Genomic DNA, 24,204 nt, shown 5'->3' on the forward strand with positions numbered 1-24,204 from the left:
CACTGTTGAAAAACATAGACATTTATTATAAAATCAATTGGTTTGATAAGAAAGTAATTATTTAAAAAGTTTAATGCAAATACATGTAAAGTGTACAAATTAGGATTCTTTTAAGCAAACAAGTTGTTATCTAAAGAAGAAGCAAAACCTCCTTAACAGTTGTAATAAAACCTATGCCTGAAAAGTTAGTGGATATTACATGGAAATATTTATATTGTGTTCTTCTACTCCCAGTAACTACTTTTAAAGAATCAGGATAACTTAACTTAAATAGAGTATCAAAATATAAATTATAAATAATTATAAAAATATATCTGTACAAGATTTTTATTGAAGACACATCAGTGCATAAATGCCTAAATATGAGGCTATAAATACAGCAAAATATTCAAGAACTCTGTTCTCTCAATTTTAGAAAAGGGAACTTTTCTGAAGAGAAATGTTTGAAGTTAAGGTACTAAGATTTCACTAATTTCACACATTGGTATTACCAACAAATTGTGATTAAACAGAAATCACTCTTTTAGACAAAAATATTTCCTGATGACATGAAAAAAACTGGAGTTTCCAAATTAGAAAAATGTTGAAACAGAAAGGTCAGAAAAAACAACGTGAAATTAAGAAAGTTTTTTGAGGGTTTCTTTTTCACATAGCTATGCTTAGTCTGGGTAAATCTTGCACAGGCATGTTTTTTGTGGTGTCCAGTTGGTCATATTCCTGTATGAGTGCTGATAAAGATGACACAGCTTCTGTGAAACAGCTTTTTTCTACCCCTTCAACTTGTAGATAGTGATGAAGGTGAGCCTATAAATTAAAAAATTAGGTAACGTTTACCATTTCAGGAACTTTAATACATAAAACTATCCTAAAACGTAAATATTCCTTATTAAAATTAGAGTTCATTCAACGCTACATTTGAAAGAGAACTTGTGTCAAATTGAATGAATCCTATAAACTCACAAATTTTCTCATTTAGAGTAAAAGTAGTATGAGTAAGCCTCTCCTCTTCAGTTATAATCAGTACAACACACATAATAGAAAAGATCACCCCTGATTTGTAATAGTGTAATTTTTAAGAATACATCTTAAATAGCCAAAATAGACACATTCAGTTACAAAGCTGTACAATAATTACCTTTTTCTTGTAGAGCCTCATGAATCTCTCTTTCAGTTCCATGAAGGTGGGCTTCACACAGGTGTTATTTGCTAAAGCTAATAACGAATGAGAATGGCCCACAGGAGGTACGGAACACAGGCTGGTCTTCCAGCCTTCTTGATTCCAGGAGACAAATTGTAGAGATGGTTTTAATCTGAGATTAAAAAAAAAAAATCTCAGAAGGTAAGAACTAAGGTACTAAAAATGTCTGCCATATTATTGCAGCTCATATTAGTTAAACCAGAACATTATGGATGGTATCAATCTAATTGCTTAGTTTATATGCTAAGTTATCTATTTTTTACTATTGGCAGTAAGATGGTACAGTGTGACAGTGAACTAAGAGACGTTTTGTAGGGGAACATTAAATTGGCTGTGATGGTGATTCAAGAAGCTAGAAACTCATTCCTTAAGAGTAGAAATCAGGGAGGAGCCAAGATGGCCGAATAGGAACAGCTCCGGTCTACAGCTCCCAGCGCGAGCGACGCAGAAGGCAGAAGATGGGTGATTTCTGCATTTCCATCTGAGGTACCGTGTTCATCTCACTAGGGAGTGCCAGACAGTGGGCGCAGGTCAGTGGGTGAGCGCACCGTGCGCCAGCCGAAGCAGGGGCAAGGCATTGCCTCACTCAGGAAGCGCAAGGGGTCAGGGAGTTCCCCTTCCAGGGGTGACAGACGGCACCTGGAAAATCGGGCCACTCCCACCCGAATACTGTGCTTTTCCGACGGGCTTAGGAAACGGTGCCCCAGGAGAGTATAGCCCGCACCTGGCTCAGAGGGTCCTACGCCCACGGAGTCTCGCTGATTGCTAGCACAGCAGTCTGAGATCAAACAGCAAGTCGGCAGCGAGGCTGGGTGAGGGGCGCCCGCCATTGCCCAGGCTCGCTTAGGTAAACAAAGCAGCCTGGAAGCTTGAACTGGGTGGAGCCCACCACAGCTCAAGGAAGCCTGCCTGCCTCTGTAGGCTCCACCTCTGGGGGCAGGACACAGACAAACAAAAAGACAGCAGTAACCTCTGCAGACTTAAATGTCCCTGTCTGACAGCTGTGAGGAGAGCAGTGGTTCTCCCAGCACGCAGCTGGAGATCAGAGAACGGGCTGACTGCCTCCTCAAGTGGGTCCCTGACCCCTGACCCCCGAGCAGCCTAACTGGGAGGCACCCCCCAGCAGGGGCAGACTGACACCTCACACGGCCGGCCAGGTACTCCAACAGACCTGCAGCTGAGGGTTCTGTCTGTTAGAAGGAAAACTAACAGAAAGGACATCCACACCAAAAACCCATCTGTACATCACCATCATCAAAGACCAAAAGTAGATAAAACCACAAAGATGGGGAAAAAACAGAGCAGAAAAACTGGAAACTCTAAAAACCAGAGTACCTCTCCTCCTCCAAAGGAACGCAGTTCCTCACCAGCAACGGAACAAAGCTGGACGGAGAATGACTTTGACGAGCTGAGAGAAGAAGGCTTCAGACGATCAAATTACTCCGAGCTACGGGAGGATATTCAAACCAAAGGCAAAGAAGTTGAAAACTTTGAAAAAAATTTAGAAGAATGTATAACTAGAATAACCAATACAGAGAAGTGCTTAAAGGAGCTGATGGAGCTGAAAACCAAGGCTCGAGAACTACGTGAAGAATGCAGAAGCCTCAGGAGCCGATGCGATCAAATGGAAGAAAGGGTATCAGCCCTGGAAGATGAAATGAATGAAATGAAGCGAGAAGGGAAGTTTAGAGAAAAAAGAATAAAAAGAAACGAGCAAAGCCTCCAAGAAATGTGGGACTATGTGAAAAGACCAAATCTACGTCTGATTGGTGTACCTGAAAGTGACGGGGAGAATGGAAACAAGTTGGAAAACACTCTGCAGGATATTATCCAGGAGAACTTCCCCAATCTAGCAAGGCAGGCCAACATTCAGATTCAGGAAATACAGAGAACGCCACAAAGATACTCCTCGAGAAGAGCAACTCCAAGACACATAATTGTCAGATTCACCAAAGTTGAAATGAAGGAAAAAATGTTAAGGGCAGCCAGAGAGAAAGGTCGGGTTACCATCAAAGGGAAGCCCATCAGACTAACAGCGGATCTCTCGGCAGAAACCCTACAAGCCAGAAGAGAGTGGGGGCCAATATTCAACATTCTTAAAGAAAAGAATTTTCAACCCAGAATTTCATATCCTGCCAAACTAAGCTTCATAAGTGAAGGAGAAATAAAATACTTTACAGACAAGCAAATGCTGAGAGATTTTGTCACCACCAGGCCTGCCCTAAAAGAGCTCCTGAAGGAAGCGCTAAACATGGAAAGGCACAACCGGTACCAGCCACTGCAAAATCGTACCGAAATGTAAAGAACATCGAGACTAGGAAGAGACTGCATCAACTAACGAGCAAAATATCCAGCTGACATCATAATGACAGGATCAAATTCACACATAACAATATTAACTTTAAATGTAAATGGACTAAATGCTCCAATTAAAAGACACAGACTGGCAAACTGGATAAAGACTCAAGACCCATCAGTGTGCTGTATTCAGGAAACCCATCTCACGTGCAGAGACACACATAGGCTCAAAATAAAAGGATGGAGGAAGATCTACCAAGCAAATGGAAAACAAAAAAAGGCAGGGGTTGCAATCCTAGTCTCTGATAAAACAGACTTTAAACCAACAAAGATCAAAAGAGACAAAGAAGGCCATTACATAATGGTAAAGGGATTAATTCAACAAGAAGAGCTAACTATCGTAAATATATATGCACCCAATACAGGAGCACCCAGATTCATAAAGCAAGTCCTGAGTGACCTACAAAGAGACTTAGACTCCCACACATTAATAATGGGAGACTTTAACACCCCACTGTCAACATTAGACAGATCAACGAGACAGAAAGTCAACAAGGATACCCAGGAATTGAACTCAGCTCTGCACCAAGCGGACCTAATAGACATCTACAGAACTCTCCACCCCAAATCAACAGAATATACATTTTTTTCAGCACCACACCACACCTATTCCAAAATTGACCATATACTTGGAAGTAAAGCTCTCCTCAATAAATGTAAAAGAACAGAAATTGTAACAAACTGTCTCTCAGATCACAGTGCAATCAAGCTAGAACTCAGGATTAAGAATCTCACTCAAAACCGCTCAACTACGTGGAAACTGAACAACCTGCCCCTGAATGACTACTGGGTACATAACGAAATGAAGGCAGAAATAAAGATGTTCTTTGAAACCAACGAGAACCAAGACACAACATACCAGAATCTCTGGGATGCATTCAAAGCAGTGTGTAGAGGGAAATTTATAGCACTAAATGCCCACAAGAGAAAGCAGGAAAGATCCAAAATTGACACCCTAACATCACAATTAAAAGAACTAGAAAAGCAAGAGCAAACACATTCAAAAGCTAGCAGAAGGCAAGAAATAACTAAAATCAGAGCAGAACTGAAGGAAATAGAGACACAAAAAACCCTTCAAAAAATAAATGAATCCAGGAGCTGGTTTTTTGAAAGGATCAACAAAATTGATAGACCGCTAGCAAGATTAATAAAGAAAAAAAGAGAGAAGAATCAAATAGATGCAATAAAAAATGATAAAGGGGATATCACCACCGATCCCACAGAAATACAAACTACCATCAGAGAATATTACAAACACCTCTATGCAAATAAACTAGAAAATCTAGAAGAAATGGATAAATTCCTCAACACATACACCCTCCCAAGACTAAACCAGGAAGAAGTTGAATCTCTGAATAGACCAATAACAGGAGCTGAAATTGTGGCAATAATCAATAGCTTACCAACCAAAAAAAGTCCAGGACCAGATGGATTCACAGCCGAATTCTACCAGAGGTACAAGGAGGAGCTGGTACCATTCCTTCTGAAACTATTCCAATCAATAGAAAAAGAGGGAATCCTCCCTAACTCATTTTATGAGGCCAGCATCATCCTGATACCAAAGCCTGGCAGAGACACAACAAAAAAAGAGAATTTTAGACCAATATCCTTGATGAACATTGATGCAAAAATCCTCAATAAAATACTGGCAAACAGAATCCAGCAGCACATCAAAAAGCTTATCCACCATGATCAAGTGGGCTTCATCCCTGGGATGCAAGGCTGGTTCAATATACGCAAATCAATAAATGTAATCCAGCATATAAACAGAACGAAAGACAAAAACCACATGATTATCTCAATAGATGCAGAAAAGGCCTTTGACAAAATTCAACAACCCTTCATGCTAAAAACTCTCAATAAATTAGGAATTGATGGGACGTATCTCAAAATAATAAGAGCTATTTATGACAAACCCACAGCCAATATCATACTGAATGGGCAAAAACTGGAAGCATTCCCTTTGAAAACTGGCACAAGACAGGGATGCCCTCTCTCACCACTTCTATTCAACATAGTGTTGGAAGTTCTGGCCAGGGCAATTAGGCAGGAGAAGGAAATCAAGGGTATTCAATTAGGAAAAGAGGAAGTCAAATTGTCCCTGTTTGCAGATGACATGATAGTATATCTAGAAAACCCCATTGTCTCAGCCCAAAATCTCCTTAAGCTGATAAGCAACTTCAGCAAAGTCTCAGGATACAAAATCAATGTGCAAAAATCACAAGCATTCTTATACATCAATAACAGACAAACAGAGAGCCAAATCATGAGTGAACTCCCATTCGCAATTGCTTCAAAGAGAATAAAATACCTAGGAATCCAACTTACAAGGGATGTGAAAGACCTCTTCAAGGAGAACTACAAACCACTGCTCAAGGAAATAAAAGAGGATACAAACAAATGGAAGAACATTCCATGCTCATGGGTAGGAAGAATCAATATCATGAAAATGGCCATCCTTCCCAAGGTAATTTACAGATTCAATGCCATCCCCATCAAGCTACCAATGACTTTCTTCACAGAATTGGAAAAAACTACTTTAAAGTTCATATGGAACCAAAAAAGAGCCCGCATCGCCAAGTCAATCCTAAGCCAAAAGAACAAAGCTGGAGGCATCACACTACCTGACTTCAAACTATACTACAAGGCTACAGTAACCAAAACAGCATGGTACTGGTACCAAAACAGAGATATAGATCAATGGAACAGAACAGAGCCGTCAGAAATAATGCCACATATCTACAACTATCTGATCTTTGACAAACCTGAGAAAAACAAGAAATGGGGAAAGGATTCCCTATTTAATAAATGGTGCTGGGAAAACTGGCTAGCCATATGGAGAAAGCTGAAACTGGATCCCTTCCTCACACCTTATACAAAAATCAATTCAAGATGGATTAAAGACTTAAATGTTAGACCTAAAACCATAAAAACCCTAGAAGAAAACCTAGGCATTACCATTCAGGACATAGGCATGGGCAAGGACTTCATGTCTAAAACACCAAAAGCAATGGCAACAAAAGCCAAAATTGACAAATGGGATCTAATTAAACTCAAGAGCTTCTGCACAGCAAAAGAAACTACCATCAGAGTGAACAGGCAACCTACAAAATGGGAGAAAATTTTCGCAACCTACTCATCTGACAAAGGGCTAATATCCAGAATCTACAATGAACTCCAACAAATTTACAAGAAAAAAACAAACAACCCCATCAAAAAGTGGGCGAAGGACATGAACAGACACTTCTCAAAAGAAGACATTTATGCAGCCAAAAAACACATGAAAAAATGCTCATCATCACTGGCCATCAGAGAAATGCAAATCAAAACCACAATGAGATACCATCTCACACCAGTTAGAATGGCAATCATTAAAAAGTCAGGAAACAACAGGTGCTGGAGAGGATGTGGAGAAACAGGAACACTTTTACACTGTTGGTGGGACTGTAAACTAGTTCAACCCTTGTGGAAGTCAGTGTGGCGATTCCTCAGGGATCTAGAACTAGAAATTCCATTCGACCCAGCCATCCCATTACTGGGTATATACCCAAAGGACTATAAATCATGCTGCTATAAAGACACATGCACACGTATGTTTATTGCAGCATTATTCACAATAGCAAAGACTTGGAACCAACCCAAATGTCCAACAATGATAGACTGGATTAAGAAAATGTGGCACATATACACCATGGAATACTATGCAGCCATAAAAAATGATGAGTTCACGTCCTTTGTAGGGACATGGATGAAATTGGAAATCATCATTCTCAGTAAACTATCGCAAGAACAAAAAACCAAACACCGCATATTCTCACTCATAGGTGGGAATTGAACAATGAGAACACATGGACACAGGAAGGGGAACATCACACTCTGGGGACTGTTGTGGGGTGGGGGGAGGGGGGAGGGATAGCATTGGGAGATATACCTAATGCTAGATGACGAGTTGGTGGGTGCAGCGCACCAGCATGACACATGTATACATATGTAACTTACCTGCACATTGCGCACATGTACCATAAAATCTAAAGTATAATAATAATAATAAAATAAAAATAAAAAAAAAAAAGTACAAACAAAGCTATGCTATTCCTCTTCTCAAAACCCTGAAATGACTAACAATCGTGCCTAAATAAGTGAAATCCAAAATATGATCTAAAACCACTTTTGAACCCATCTCTTGCTTTTCCCCCTCACTCATTCTGCTCCACTTAGACTGAATTTCTTGCTTTTTTTTTAACATACTTCTAGAATTTTGCCTTTGCTTTTCCATCTGTCAGGATGTTCATCACCCAAATATCAATGTAGTACATTCCTTTACTCCACCTCTAATTCCAATTTCCATTAACGCTGATATTCCTTAAATTGTTCCAGTGTCAAAATTAATAAAGAAAGATACTTTTTGTAATAATTTTTGAGGTGAAGTGATTTTACAACAGTATTGATTCAAATCTCATAATATGTAAGACTCTTTATATAATCCAGAAAATTGTAATTAAGTACATAAATACATACATGTTCATGGCAGCATTATTTGCAACAACCAAAATGTGAAAGCAATACAAGTGTCCCTCAAGAGATGAGTAGAATAGATAAATAAAATGTGGTATGTATATATTATGGATTATTTCTCTGCCTTATAAAAGGAAAGAAGGAATTTTTATACATGCTATAACATGAATTAACCTTAAGGACATTTTGCTGAGTAAAATCAGCCAGTCCCCCCCAAAAAATTATGATTCTACTTGGATAAGATACCTAGAATAGTCAAATTCATAGAGACAAAAAGTACTATACACCACAGAATGTAGCTACCAGGGGTGGGGAGGAAGGAGAATGGGTAACTATTGTTTAAAAAGTACAGTTTTGCAAGATGAAGAGTTCTGTGGATGGATGGTGGTGGTGGAAGCAAAATAATGTGAATGTACTTAATGCTATTGAATTGTATAATTTCAAATGATTAAGATGGTACATTTTATGTTATGTGTATTTTAACACAACTAAAACTTTAATAAAAAGAAAATTACCATTCTGTTTTAAAAAAAAAAAAAAAAAAAAAAGAGTAGAAATCTAGGGATACAAAGAAATGAAGGTACTATCATTTTCCTTATTTTGTAATTCAACAGACTAGTTGTCTTACAAATAGAATGAAATAGTAACACAAAAACCAGAAGTAGTAGTAGTCGTACTAGTAGTATTGATGGCAGTGGTAATAAAAATAGTACAGCTACGATTTTCTGAACACTTTCATAAAATAAAACATGTCATATATCATTTAATACTCCTAAATAAAAACTAGGTACCATTATTATCCTTATTTTACACTTGAAGAAAACAAGGCACAAAGAGACCAAGTAGCTTGTTCATGGTCACACTTTAGTAAGTGGCATTGCTAGAATTTGAAGGGCGGCTGTTAACTAACTACTATGCCACACTGTCCCAAGCAGCACACACAAATTATCTTTAAAAATATAAACCAAACCTTTCAATATTTCTACGAAGATCTGAAATTTGTACATTTCCTCTAACCATGAGCGCACAGGCGAGGTAAAGACTGTGTTTGGGGTCCGCCTGAAGCAGCTGGTGATCTTTACTAAAGGCATCTGAAAACATCTGATCCAATCTGCAACAATGAAAGTGTCATTGTTTATACAAAATATTGCTTCTTTCTTCTATGTATAACTATAAAATGAAGATAGTCCTCTATAAGTAAATAAACCACACTAAATATTACACTAACAAAATATTAGATTATATATATTCTAAAAATATTAAATAACTATAATTTTCTTGAAGCAATCTTAATGATATGAGAAGAGAAGAAATCATATAATATTTTGTTTTTCTGGGGGGAAAAAGCTTCTGCAGTATATGGGTGATTTCAGGTAGCTACAAAATGTTGACTGTAGCATTACTGAACTCTATGTAGTACTGATTTTTGAAGCTTGTATTATTATTACTTAGTTCAGTATACCTTATTTATTTCATAGTATCCAAACTACTAAAACTAATTAAAAGCCTATAACATTAAGACTATTACTTTGTAAAGTATATTATATCATAAATTTTGTTAACAGGAGGAAATTATCAAAGGACAATGTGAAGCTCTCCTATAAAAGATGAAACTCCATAGCAGTGCTCCTAAAAGTAGAGACTTTCAACCTAAGTCTTTTAACTGAAGGATAAAAGACAAAAGAAAATAAAGGTGACTGACAAAGTTTATATCTAACAATACACAGACTCCAATGCTAGGCTGATGCCAATGGACATTTAATAATCACCATGTTGCATACACTGTGTATGTTGCTTAGCTTGTTAAGGTCATCAGCATCCCATGCAGAAAGGGAGTCCTATCTATTAGTTGGCAAAGTGGTCATTTGCTGTTGGCTTAGATGAAAACTTACCAATATCACTTGTGACATTCCTGAAGTATAGAATTATCTTGTCAAAACTTTAGTTATAAAAAGGAATCTTTAATTTAGTTTTCTTTAAAAACTTTTTAAAAATTATTTTCAATCTGTTTTAGAGACAGGGTCTGTCTTGCTTTGTTGCCCAGGCTGGAGTGCAGGATCAAAATCATAGCTCAATGCAGCCTCAAACTCCTGGGTTCAAGTGATCCTCCCACTTCAGTCTCCAGAGTAGCTGGGACTACAAGTGCAGAGAGGGTCTCACTATGTTGCCCTGGCTGGTCTTGAACTCCCGGGCTCAAGTGATCCTCCCATCTCATCCTTTCAAAGTGTTGGAATTACAGGTGTGAGCCCCTGCACACAGCCAATTTAGTTTTCCCTTTCTTATTTACATACTGTCTCCTTACAGAGTTTGGCAGGACCTTTTCCCTCAGTCAACTGTGAATGCCACTGTGAACTTTTCAAGCTCATCATCAGTATACATGCTAAGAGTATCTTTCAAAACTACATTTTTTGTTAAGTATACTGATGTAATCTTTATGTTTAACAATGACACACAGTTACAAAGCAAGGTGTTCTGGAAAACATACAGAGTTACATCTGAAATTCTTCTATGGTACTGGGCTGTGACAGTAGCTTTAAAACAAACTCTCATTTAATCTACCCAATAAGTATATGAGGTAGATACTATTTCATTTTTACAGATGAGAAAAACTAAGAAAGTTTAAGTCACTTGCCCAAGGTCCTGTAGCTAGTGATAATTAGGATTCAAATGTGTTTGTCAGACTTCAAAGGACTTTTCATAAGCCTACAAATTTAATCATTAGATTTAAGTTCAAATAGTTTAATATTGACATTTTCCAACAATTACTTCTAAATAAAGATGCATTCATCTAATGGAAAAATGGATGTCATCAACTGTATTTTACATACTTCTCACAGATAAGATGATACAATTAAATAACGAGTTATTGCAAACTTTTTTCTCTTAAAAATGTTTTTTAAAGTAATTTGAGGCCTCAAAAAATTGAAACAAAGTTACACTTTACCTTCTAGGAGGAATGTTAACATCTGTCAGTGTATACAGAGGTGTTAGGCTTGACACGAGATAATGAAGTTGAGGAAAAGGAACTAAATTCATGCTGATTTCATTAAGGTCCATATTAAGGGACCCTTCAAATCTTGCAGAGCTAAAAAGTTAACATTAAAATGAGAAAATTTTTAATTTTAAAATTATACACTTTAAATGTAGCTCAATTTATTCAGCAGGTAGTTTCTTAAATTCTTTTGTACACTGTTCTTCAGTGCAGAACACACGCTTTTCTTCCATATTAGTGAAATTTAGTATCAGAACAATCATGTATAAAATAAAATATAACACACAACATCTAAATTTTTTCTTTTTTCTTTTCTTTTTTTTTTTTTTTTTGAGACAGGGTCTCACTCTGGTTGCCCAAGCTGGAGTATAGTGGTGTGATCTCAGCTCACTGCAACCGCCGCCTCCCATCTCAGCCTCCTGAGCAGCTGAGACTACAGTAGGCGTACAACACCATGCTTGGCTAATTTTTGTATTTTTTGTAGATATGGGATTTCACCATGTGCCCCAGGCTGATCTCCAGCTCCTGGGCTCAAGCAATCTACCTGCCTTGGCCTCCCAATGTGCTGAGATTACAGGCATGAGCCACTATGGCTGGCCCTACAGTCATTCTTGTTTCTGGATTATCTGAAGTGTAATCAATATACTATTATAGTTGCTTACTACACATATAAAAATATCCTATTTAAAACAAACTTTATATTTGAGTTAAACACATATGTCAATACTTAGTAACCGTAGAAACAACTAAATTCCTCAGGAATCTGCTTAATATACTCTATAATCTAGAATGTAATAATGTCAAAGCAATCTCTGATACCAAAAACCCACAGAAATCTTTTGGACCAGCTAATGAGGAGATACAGATTAGTTGGTTTAAATGATTAAGACATTCTACAGCTAAAAAATGTTTAATTTTGTCTACGTGTTTCACAAGTGTGTCAACCACAAAATCTTTTACATCATATGATATCTATTAATATTCCATGGAACATACTTGGGGAAATGCTGCTTTGGAGTCATAGAAGTTAAAATTCTGCTTGATCACTCCAAGAAAAGAAGATAGAAGACAAAATAAAAACAGAAGCAGCTTCTACAATTTAGAATAACTAAAAAATGCTACTATAAAAATTCAAAATATCACCAAAAGCACAATAAAGTTTTTTGACTAACCCTGGATAGAATTACCTTGTTAGGTTGAGCAGCAGATTTGCCACAATGTTATTCATTGCATCAAATGGCTTCTTATGCCGCTTTTTTAAAGTCCCAGAACTTGAAGTAACCAGACTGTTTGGCTTCACAGTTGTACCCAACTTTCCAGAATTCACCATGAGGTCGATTTTGCTAATGATGTCAAATAAAGACTTTTGAGGGAAAAACATTGGGAGAGAAGCTATTAAGAAGAGTGGATGTAGATGATATTCTACTAGGAAAGAGAAAGAAAAACAATTTAAACTGATTTTTTCTCTAAGAAGGCTGAAAAGTGAAGAGAATGTTTCATATAAACACATATACATAATACAGGACTGAATATATATAACATTTATCCATAAGTTCCAATGTCATTTCTTACTTGATTGTCAATGGGCAACACACAGTCTGCATGCTCATTAAGTTCCTTCATTGCCAACATGCTATTATAAGGTGAGGTTATGACATCATCCTCACCAGAAGGATAAATGGAAGTCACAAATCTGTATACTTCTGGGAATTCGTCTTCAAGCACCTTTAAAAGAAATGTGCCAAGTCCAGATCCTGTTCCTGAGGATTAAAATGTTTTTGAAAATTAGCATAAATGTTCAGAATATAATTGTGAAGAGTTTGAAACTTTATTTTTTTTGAGACAGGGTCTTGCTCTGTCACTCAGGCTGGAGTGCAGCAGCATAATCACAGCTCAATGCAGCCTTGACCTCCTAGGGTCAAATGATCCTCCTGCCTCAGCCTCCCAAGTATCTGGGACTGCAGGCATGCGCCACCACGCCTGGCTAACTTTTTAATTTGTGTAGAGATAGGGTCTACCTATGTTGCCCAGGCTAGTCTTGAATTCCTAGGTTCAAGCAAGCTTCTGCCTTGGCCTTCCAAAGTGCTGGAATTACAGGCATGAGCCACCACACCTGGTCAGAATTTATATTTGTAAAAATAATTTTCAACTTATTTCTGTGATTATATATTAACTAATCTAATTTTGGATAAGGAAATGAAGGCAACATTCAGGAAATGAAGTCCTGAATTCCATCTCTGGCTCTGACAGTGAGTTTCGGAGGGGCATCTATATCTTACTCCTTTTCATATTTAAGTTATACCTATATAATGCCACAAGAACCAACTGCACATGCACAAGTAAAAAATTCAACTAAGACAGTGTTCAGTCTGCATTTGATATTAAGCAACTTAAGAAAACTAACTTGACAGCTTTAGTGTAGTGTGTATATAATCTTGATGAAGAAAACTATCATGTCATCAAGCAACTTAAACAGACCTAAAATTGTTTACAATTAAGCATGTCTACCTCAAATTTCAAAAATTTTCAAATATGAAACACTACTTATTTAAAAGCAGAAACTCTAGGAATCTCATTAAAGATAACTTTCTGATACATAAAGTTACATCTACATAAATTCAGAAATTTTTCAGAACTTAAAACTGGAATCCCCTAATCTGATGTTTTTCAAACTGGGTTCTGAACTATTAGCAGGCTATGAAACCAATGAATAGGTTAGTACTGTTTTCTTAAATGAAACAGTAGAAAATAACATGTCAGATGTAGTATGAGTAAATAATGTTTTCTTAATATATTTCTTCATGTGTGTATGCTGCATTGTGATATACAAAATGTATTTCATACTATTCTGGTTAAAAAAAAGTTTAAAAGCCAATGTTCTAATCCATGCAGATAACTATTAAAAGGCTATGATGCTAAAAATACTAAGTCAAAGTGAGGGAGATTCTTGGGGTGATCTTTAATGAGAAGGACTTTCTAAGCATCATAAAAAAAACCAGAGCCATTTCAGAAAAGACAGTTTTGATTTCATTAAAAATAAACAAAACTTCTATATATACTTAAAAAACCCATAAACAAAATAACAAGGCAAACTTACAAAAAAACCCTTCAACACATATGATGAGGAGGACTAAGTTTCTCTAAGAAAGAGTTCCCACAAATCAACAACAAAAAATATGAATAATGCCACCACAAAATGGGCAAAGGATAGAAATATTTAACTCATAACAAAAGAAATACAAATTGCAAATAGAAGTAAAGATGCTCAACCTTCCTTCTAATTAAGGAAATACAAATTAAAACTAGATATAATTTTAAATATAATAGATTTGTCTCATGATACTCAGTATTGGTGCTAGTGTAGGGAAATAGAAACTCATACACATTGTTGCCAGTAAGAAGCCCTGGTGCAGTATTGTAGGAAGGTATACAGGTAATATCAGCCAAAATTTAAAATGTACATATGCTTCGGTCCTATCTTCTTCTTAGGAATATTGTCTAAAGCTATAGTGGCACAAATGCAGAAGTATTTGTCCCAGACTTTCACTGATGATTGGATGTAAAAACTAAACACCATAAACACTTAATACCCATCAATAACAAACTCACTTTAAACTGTATAGTTGATTCTATGAGAGAGAGCTGATATGGAAAGATGTTTGAGAAAGAGATAAAGTGGAAAAGTTAACAGAATAGTATATATTGGATAATCTTGTTTATGTAAAAATATACATACATGCTTTGATAGGCATAGAATATATCTGAAAGAACAGACATAAAAAGACCCTGCAAACTTGGTCATCTGTGAGGACAGGAGTAGGGATTAGATGTGGGAAAAAAGAACTTACTTTTAACCTTTAGTATTATTAATATTTATTTTTGCTATTTTAAGTGAGTTGTAAGTATGTTCTTCTGAGATGTTGCGTAATAAAGGTATTTTTTAAAAAGGTATAATGAACTATAAATCAATTAAAAAGCTAACTCAAATTTGCAGGTTAATTATACTAGTACAGAGACAAATTTGTTTCTTAACTGAATGATTATGAGGGTCTTTTAAAGACATGGTTACACAGCAATTTTAACTTTTAATCTTAAAATGCTATGTCAATGAATAATATGTATAAAAATCAACTGTACATACACATAACTTGCTGAATATAAAGTCTTAATCTCAGGTTGGAGGAAAAAAGTGTGACAATTTTGTTCTTTTAAAATTTGTTAAGCCTATTTAAAAATCAGCAAATTACATTCTGTTTCTATTTTTACAGAACAGGGGAGCAAAATACTTCAGTTCTAAGGTATAGACTTCCCTGGGGGAAGAAAGCAATGCCAATCATTTATTTTTACTTCAAGTCGATTAATTGCCATGTAATAAATGATCTAAAGGAACTGACTGAACTAGTTTCTTTTACTTTTTTTTCTCTTTTTGGAGACAAGAAAGGTTTGAAGATGGTTGAAGAAAGGGTATTGATATCCTTTGGCAAGCACACATTATGAACACGTCAAAAATGCTTCACTCTAGGAAACAGGACTGTGCAGGCAAACTCTAAGGAGAAAGTCAGCATTCCTCAAAAGCTCATACATCCCGAAAAGTATCTGAATGTTCTGTAAAAGAAACTAAAGGTACAAGAAAAAAAATTTTCCAGTATAGTTCTGTTGACTCTTAAGAGGGATTAAAAAAAAAAAAAAAAAAAAAAAAGAAAATAGTGACATAATTCCACAAAATTTTAAGACAAAAAGGTGTATGTTTATATACTCAAACTATACACCCTCCGAATAGTTCTATCTTTATCAAGCACAGGTCTAAAAACAAGACTTATGTTTGCAAAATGAATTCCCACTTATACTTTAACACTGTTACATGCAAATGAGTGAAAAATTTTACCTCCTCCCATGGAATGTATTATAAAGAAACACTGCAAGCAATCACAGTGCTCTGCCGACTTTCTGAGTTTCTCTAAAATCTGGTCTTGGTAAAGACTGCCGAAAACTTTGTGACCCACAGCCCTGAAAATCAGAATATGGATTTTAAAAATTCCTTGCATTTTTTTTTTTTATTTGATTAGTTCTAATCTAAATAAAAGGATTTTAAACAAATTTGAAAAGTATTTTTATTGAGCTAAGTAAAGTCTATTCTTGTTTCATGTAAATAAATCATACAATATCCTGAAGATATTAGATAGAAAACTTAACAAATATTCAGTATCTACAATCCTCCAATATCTGGATAAGTAAGCTCATTAGTAGTGAATATTAAACTATGATTTTCTAAATTTACCTTCTTAACCTTCTCTTAAGGTACAATTCCAACAAAACAAGATTTCAGTTACATAATTTTTTCTTCTCTCCATTTACGGTAAACTCTGAGTTGTAGTGGATTTTACATATTACAAAGCAAAATGTGGTAAACTACAGAGACACTGAAAATAAAAAATTTAAAGAAACCTATTCTGGTTTCATATATGAGAAAAAAAAGGTCACATCATGTTATTAGATGAAATGGCACATGGTAGAAACTGATATTCATGCAGCTCTGCAAGTCTTTTGAAGTTGTCCAAATTTGCAAATATCACTATGATGAATTAAAACAAAAGATTTTCCCATAACATGCATTTCAGGTATAACTCAAAAGTTACATAATAAGTTACACAACCATTAGTGAAAATGCAGTTAGGTGGTCAGATGGGCTCACTTACTAAGTGACTGGTTCTCTGGGAACACAAGATTCAAATTTATGCTTTAGTAAAATTACACATCATTCCGTATTATGAACCTGAGGGAGTGGCTGCAAATAGTGAAAATAATGAATATGAGAGATTTGCAAATAACAAGGAGCTACTTAATTTCTAAAAAACAGCAACAGTCTCAACGTGAATTCTTAAGTAATCACTGTTGAAACTTTTTTCACAGTAAAGAGAAGAGACCATTATATACTCAAGGGCCTAAACAGCCTTAGGCTCAGCTTGAATGCTAGGATACTGGTCTGGCTTGCATCTCTATCAATTCTATCACATCTGACCAAATGGACAACTTGAGAGTGAGTCAAATAACATAGATAACAGTTAATGAAAGTACTTAAAACATTTGTCATTATTTAATGTCCTTCAAGAATCAATTTATGAAAAGGAATTCAGCAAATTTTTCACAATTCATCTTTTTCTTTAAAAAAGTTAGACTAGGAGTAAATACAGGTGGCTTCCAAGAAACTATTTATTAAGGTGGTGGGCTGAAAGGCCTAGCATTATGTGGCAAATTACATCCTGTTTCGTATCAGCAGAATCTCACAATGAAGAAAGATTGCTCATTTTTTTTCAGAAGATATTCAATTTTTACGCTGTGTATTCTCACCAATTATTTCCTGAGCCAGAAATATCAGTGATGAGCTGTTTCGTATCAAATACATCTCTCAGTGGTCCCTGCAGAATTTCATTCACTACCCCTTCTTCCATATCAATCAAGACAGCCTGAGAAAGAAAAATAAAATATAATTAATGTATTTTCCTTTAGAGTTATTCACTCTGTAAATGAAAAGAATTTATGCGCTGAATATTGCACTGTTCTCTTTATAGTTTAAGCTTAATTAAAATCTTTATGTAGAATCTGTTGTAAAAATTAAAAAAGAATTTCACTCTGTTTGAAAGGTGGAATCCAATTAAAAAATGGATTCTAAATTCTTTTATCCTACTCCAAAATGCCTAGTTGGGGAAAAAAAGCCCAAGAATAATCCCCTCAACTGAATTTCTAACAGGGACTCAGAAATGTAGAAGGTATCCTTAACCAGAACAAGTTCTCAATAAATACAGGATGCATTAATGTACTTGCATACTAGGAACAATCATGCTGCTCTTTATGAACCACAGCTCAAAACTGTCCAATTCAAATGAGTAAATTTACCATTACGTGCAAAGCAAAGGCACTGGATAGATGTAAAAAATGACAACATGGTCCCTTCCCCCAAGTGATTCACAATCTAATTCATTACCACAAACTTCAGCTGGGACATGACAGAAAACCTACACTCCTAAGAAGAAATGAGAATATAAAACACAAAATTAATTACAGAAAGAAAAAACAGAAAAAAAAAAAAAGATGAAGGACATCTAGTAAAACATAAAGCAGGGATAGCTTGGCAGTAGGATTACATGTCCCGTCCTCCCACTTCCCTGTGCTTTCCATATATTCTACAGCGAGGAAGAAGAGTGAAAAAGTAAACTAAGTAGAGTTAAATAAAAAAAGCAAAGCCGAAACAAATTCTTAGGGTACACTAAACAATGATTTGTTAACTCTTTGATTCAGTGTCACAGAGGAAGTGCTCGGTGTATGGCTTTCAGTTCTGTTACCATATAACATTAAGCAGTGAGTTTAATCATTTGTGTAATTAACCATGCTACTTTAAGATATTACAATTAAAATAATCCAGCAGTATATCATAAAGACTATAAAACTATGTTTTACAAATCTGCTCCTTTATATAGAGCAATCATATATACACTTTACATACAGAGGACTGTATAGGATTATGTTTGGCAATGTTAGGTATTTTCAAGGATATTTCTGACAATATGCAATTTTGACCTCAAATGCTGACTTTAACACCTAAACAAACCAAAGAGAGACTTCACTGTATGGGCAAATTTTAGTACTACAAGTTGTGAGATTATAAAGAAAAAACAAATTGGATTATACTGGCCTTGTTCCAAAAAAGATTTATTGAGGTATGTGGAAGATTAAACATACATAAATCATACCCTCAATTACTCTGCTATCTGGCAAGGGAAGCAATATACAAATACAAACTGATATTCAGGTACCTCCTGAAATTAGTTTTGATAGAATCATCACTGTCCTAGTCACTTAACATTAAAATCCTGACATATAACTCTTCCAGACCTTCCTTAGTTACATCAGGCCCTTGTTTTTCCTTTGGAAATTAACTAAACTTTGGGAGAGTATTTTGGGTTCTTCACTTAGGCATCCAAGGTCTGGAGTCACAACTGTTCCAGGATTTGATGTTTGTATTTCCTTTCAGAGCCACCTGGCTTTACAATTGTAACATAGGATTTATAAAATTCTGAGTATTTATTAACCTAAGAAACTGAACACAGTGGAGGGACCCAAGCACCAAGTTATCTTGTGAAGCCTGGACTCTTCAGTGATCACAACCACATAACACCAAGAGCTCTTAAGGAGAAAATGGAAGAGTACCTCCTTGGAAAAAAAGCCAAAGGCTACAAAAACACGCTGATTTATTTTTTCCTAAGTGTTTCCTTCACCTCTCAATCTGCTTACTGATATGGTTGTAGGAAAAAGATTCAATTGGGAGTAGTCTAGGAAATGTCAAAGTCTCTTTTTCTCTAAGATTTGGATTGGGATACCCGCTCTCTCTACATCACAAAGCATACTGTGTTAGTCAATTATTGTAACAGCCTGCAAGCACATGATCTCTGCCCTAAATTTTGTTTTCCAAGGGACATCGGAGATTGCAGACACTAGATGATTCCCAGATGTCACAAAACTATTGCTCACCAGTCTTTAAGCTACTACACCAGGTCTGATCCTTGGCATGTCAATTCCTTCCATAACATTTAAACTTTCTTTTCTGTTATAGTCAAAGATCACTGATCAAAAATCAGAAAAAGTAGTTCGTTACAGAGAAACAATCACAGAAATATTGTTGGAATGATTAAGACTGTAAATAAGACTATAAATGTGGGCTAAGAACCTGAGGTACTTGGTTCAGGAGAACTTACATGGTTAATGGTTTTTATTCACTACAATGTGGCTGGTTCCATGTTTTTTATTGGTAGTAACCTCAATGCAAACAAATCTTCCAGTATCTTTGAATAAAACATTAAACTGTACTAGTACGTATTTCAGGTCCTTAGAGTTAAGAAAGCTCCTTTTGTTATCATTTATCTAGACACTATTTCTCCTGAAAACAGGCTAACTACAGTGTTTTAAAGTATGGGCTTTTCCCCCTAATGTGTTAGGTGGACACAAATGTCTGCTTAGTTATATTTATATTAAATGTGGCTTAGTAATTTTTTTCTACTTTGAAAAGTTTAAAGTTTTATTCTCATGATAGTTACTGAGAATAGTTATTTAAAAAATACATGTAATATAAGAATCCAAGCATATGTATCTTACTCTTGCTTTTAAAGAACATATTTTTCCCTTGGAAATACTTCCACCATCACCAACCACTCTGAAAGATAAAAAAATGAGAAATGGTCATAAGCTCTTCCATGGCTAATAGTGCTATCAGGTAATAAAGTTAACTTTCATTTATATAATAAGACTGCTTATAGGCCAGGTAAGGCAGACACAACAGCTATTCCTAATCTCTTTCTTCCTTGCTTACCCCCATTAGGCTGAAAAAGTGAGGTACTTAGTTTCCTGGCTTTCTTTGTAGTCAGGGCTGGCCATGTAATACAGTTCTAGCCAATGAGATAAAGGGGAAGTATTCTGGGAAGCTTTTAAAGAAGGACCAGATGCAGTTGGTGCCTATCTTCTTCCTTTTTCCTGCCTCAAACATGAATATGGATGTGATTCCTGGAGCAGACTGCCATTCTATAGTCATGAAGTAATAATACAAGTACAAAAAGCCAACACACTTATGGACACTGGAACATATACAGTATTAGATCTTTGAGGCATTCCTTTAAACCTAGAACATCTGATTTCCAGATTTGTGAGATAAATGGATACCTTTACTGCTTCAGCCACCATTAATGTAGTTTCCTATTGCAGCTAAACACCCATCAACTGATATAACTGGTATTTACCATTTAGTATCTAAGGCTGTTCTCAGAATTTCACGTTGGAAATAAGTTGCCAAAGTACCGAAATCTAACGCAGTATATGGATCAATAAAGATAGTTCACAAGACAGAATATATGAAGGGTAGCCAATCGTCAGGCCAAATTCAACTAGCTGCCTGTTTTCCTAAATAAAATTTTATTCAAATATGGGCACACCCATTCCTTTATGTATTACCTATGCCCACAATCATGCTACAGATCAAGTAGTGGTGCAAAAGACTTTATGGTTCACAAAACCTAAAATATTTACTGCCTAGTCCTTTACAGAAAATATATGCATGCCAACCCATGCTGTAGGTAAATTCCTATCATGCTACTCAAAAGGTATAAAAATTTGATGAGAATAGTACACAAAGATATGGTTTTACTTTGAAAAATATTTTTTGTACTAAGCTGTGGAACAGATGTTGCATGTGTTGATAGTACACAGAAAGAAGTGCAAGATGCCACAACCCTGCTTGCCAAACTTACTGGGAAAATAATAGTGCTTTCAGGTTAAAGTATAAAACATACAGAGTAGATGAGAGTGTAGTTATGAAGAGTCACCTTATGAAGAAAGAAAAGCTCCCAGGCTGAGTCTCAACTATGTAATACTCAATGTAAGCGTTAGATAACAAGAAGTAAAGAGGTGGGTGTAGGAACTTAGCAAGAGAAGCACCTGAAAGGAAGTATTACAGAGGCAAATTTGAGTCTCCTAAGAGAATTTAGAGGTGAGGATATTGTGGGCTACAAATAAGAGGTAATCTATAGTCTATATGACAGCTATCTCCATAAAATAAAGATAAATGATACCAGCCATTAAAATAATACACCTAACTTCCTTTGGTCTGATTCCACGGTCACCAAGCAACCTTCAGATTATTATATAGCTTTTCAGTTAGATTTCCTACAAAAGATAATGTAATGTGCCTATGAAAATGAGAATTTGGTCTTTGGTTAACCTGGCTGTACTGGAGAGCACTGAATCCATCTCGAGATGCAAATGACACTTCTGAGTTTGCAAGCCAGTGCCCTAGATAGACTCTGGAATTCTCCTAGGAAGAGGGGACTAATCAGCTTTCTCTGAAGATAACTGCTCACGTACCCAGCCAACTATTTTAAACTAGAACTGATGCTCCTACTGGATTAAAGCCTGACATGAAGTATACATTTTTCAGTTTAAGCACAGGACAGTTAGTTTTATGAAGTATTTTGAAAATGCATGAACTTAATGATTTAATATTAATAGCTTATGGAGATATCCTGAACGGCAACTTAAATTACTCTTCTAGATAAAACACATATGGTACTTACATATACTCTTTATTAAATAAACAAAAACAATCCAACAACTGCTTGTCACCTTTTTAAGTATATTTTTATACTTACAGCATATATGTAAACAATATATTTTTCTTTCAAAAGTTAGTTATTACAGGATGCATTAACAAGATGCCCTCTGGGAAAATTTCAGCTTTCTTTTAATGAAACTTATTTCAAGGTTAAGTTAAAACACGTCACACTAAAGGGAAACCTGTTGTCTTGTTCTGCAAAATGATATGAGAATATTAATAATCTAATAGAATAAATATGCTTTCAATAATGAAACAAAAAAACACAACTTCGCAGCTACTGGCTATTTTTATTGTCCTTTGAAGAATTCTCTCCCAAGCTATTGAAATTTAAAGTATCACACTGTGACAGACTTTAATGCCATCTTACCTGGTGTCCACATTTCTAAAGAAGCTGCTTATTGCCTCATCATAAATTCCTTTCTAAAAAGAAAAACATATGTTAACAGCATTTAGGTTTTGCTTCTCGCCCAAATCAAGTTCTTTCAATTTTAATTACATAATACTGTAATGGCTAGGATGAGACTCTGATAAGAAAAAGCAAGTATCACAAAATGCAGAGCCTGACTCTTCCCAATCTCCTTAGAAGAGTAAATGCCAGATCTACAGATAAAATTCAGCAGGGGGTGCTAAAGAAAGGATTTCACCCATAGGACTGTAGGACAGGTCCATCAAATGAGCGTTCTCTGGATTCTTGGTAATCTTTTTAAAAGCTGACTGGTTAAATTTAGGAATACAATAACCACACGTGTTATCTATTTTACAAAGTACTTTCCCATATACAAGTCTCACTGCTCTGCACACGAACACCAATAAAGAGGAGACCCTGAGAATCAGGAAAAATGTTAAGACTAAGGTCGCTGGCCAGTGTTCTTTTAGTTTAGTGTATGTCTGACAGCAACATGTTTAAAAACCCGTACGTTCTTTACTGGGAAGATCCCATGCATCTTAAACGGATCAGATGAAAGCGCAAGTCGATTATTTCCTGCATATGGACTGGAAGACCTAGCTGACAGGCGAGGGGGGCTCGCGGCGGCGGGCGGGTACCTGGTTGACCGCGGCGTGCTCCCGTAGTGCCAGGTCCCAGAAGCAGCAGCCGATCTGGTTTCCGCACTGGCCGACTGCGACCGGAGGAGAGAAAGGAAAGACAATAGGACATTAGGCAGGAAACATGGCCGCTGGATTCCGCGGCGACCAGGTCTCTACCCACCCGGCGTAGCTCACCCTGTACGACCACCGACTGGGTCATGGTGGTGCGCCGCCGGCTCCGGGAGGTTGCTAGCCCGCGGCCGCTTCTGCATTCCCCTCGCAACGGCGCTCTACTAGAGGGCTGCCGTAAGTCACGCTACTGCCGCAAGCCTCTGCCGTCGCTAAGCACGTCCGTAGGTTCAGGCTAAGGTTTTCCGTCAGAAGGCCGCGCAAGTGCACTTGTGTCTCACCGTTACCATAGCGACTGGGCTTCTGGACTGCATATCCTAGCTGCCTTGTCAACATCTTCGAGCATCGGCAGCTCCGGAGGCCGGGGTAACTGGCGGGTAACTAGGCTTTGGAGTGGTATTTTTAAATATGTGTCGTTAAGCTGTTCTAGGCTATCACAGGTTTAATTTTTGTTCACAGCCTCAACACCCTGGGCGGTGGATCAGTCCGTTTATTCAGATTCCACGGGACCCTGCGTTAGCATCTCTGTCCAACAAGCCCTTTATTCTAACAGAAAATAAACAGTGGCGTTGAGCAAAGAGAAACCCCAGAGAAATAGACATGTCAGGGCACAATTGAAACTAGATGGTTATACGCTTTGACAAAAATGGCATAGCTAAGGTCACAGACCCAACCAGTATTTGTTGAACGCTGTATACTCCCCAGATTAACTTGTAGGCTCGCTGGGAAGATTAGAAAGACATTAAGGCATAGATCCAGTTCCAAGAAGCTTACAATATAATTGAAGACATACACGCGAAATACTCAAAGAATTGTGTGGCGTTGACTATA

General features: G+C 36.5%; 2 protein-coding genes across 5 annotated transcripts in view; one reads left to right on the plus strand and one right to left on the minus strand.

Annotated features, from left to right (window-relative positions):
• Positions 1-23,570, minus strand: TUBE1 (tubulin epsilon 1). 2 transcript variants are annotated; one of them, XM_002817260.5, is made up of 12 exons: positions 23,440-23,570; positions 23,263-23,336; positions 22,586-22,638; positions 20,211-20,268; positions 17,412-17,527; positions 15,949-16,070; positions 12,636-12,823; positions 12,251-12,426; positions 11,016-11,156; positions 9,042-9,182; positions 1,136-1,310; positions 1-804 (listed from the first exon to the last, which is right to left on the minus strand). In XM_002817260.5, exons 1-12 carry the CDS (start codon positions 23,462-23,464, stop codon positions 646-648), a joined length of 1,428 nt encoding a protein of 475 aa, XP_002817306.1. In that variant the 5' UTR covers positions 23,465-23,570; the 3' UTR covers positions 1-645. The 2 variants fall into 2 exon arrangements, with proteins under 2 accessions (XP_002817306.1, XP_054414022.1); XM_054558047.2 differs by lacking the exons at positions 20,211-20,268; positions 23,440-23,570 and having other exon boundaries at positions 23,263-23,332.
• FAM229B (family with sequence similarity 229 member B) overlaps positions 23,507-24,204 on the plus strand; it is a 14,398-nt gene continuing 13,700 nt past the window's right edge. The window contains exon 1 of one of the 3 annotated variants that reach the window (XM_054558048.1): positions 23,507-23,739. The gene's annotated coding sequence lies outside the window, so the exon portion shown is untranslated. Of the gene's footprint in view, positions 23,751-24,204 lie in introns of all 3 variants that reach the window. The other 2 variants (XM_009242164.4, XM_002817261.5) reach the window with 2 other exon arrangements.

This window comes from Pongo abelii, chromosome 5 (genome assembly GCF_028885655.2).
Source record: "Pongo abelii isolate AG06213 chromosome 5, NHGRI_mPonAbe1-v2.0_pri, whole genome shotgun sequence".
NCBI classification, from domain to species: Eukaryota; Metazoa; Chordata; class Mammalia; order Primates; family Hominidae; genus Pongo; species Pongo abelii.

Excerpts from the sequence above, each read along its gene's own strand:
- TUBE1 (XM_002817260.5), bottom strand. The coding sequence starts at position 23,464 with ATGACCCAGTCGGTGGTCGTACAGG. Across the intron at positions 12,824-15,948 it reads AATACATTCCATGGGAGGAG|GAACAGGATCTGGACTTGGC; the intron begins GTAAAATTTTTC and ends TTTAATCCTCAG. Across the intron at positions 9,183-11,015 it reads GTTAACATTCCTCCTAGAAG|ATTGGATCAGATGTTTTCAG; the intron begins GTAAAGTGTAAC and ends TCATTGTTGCAG.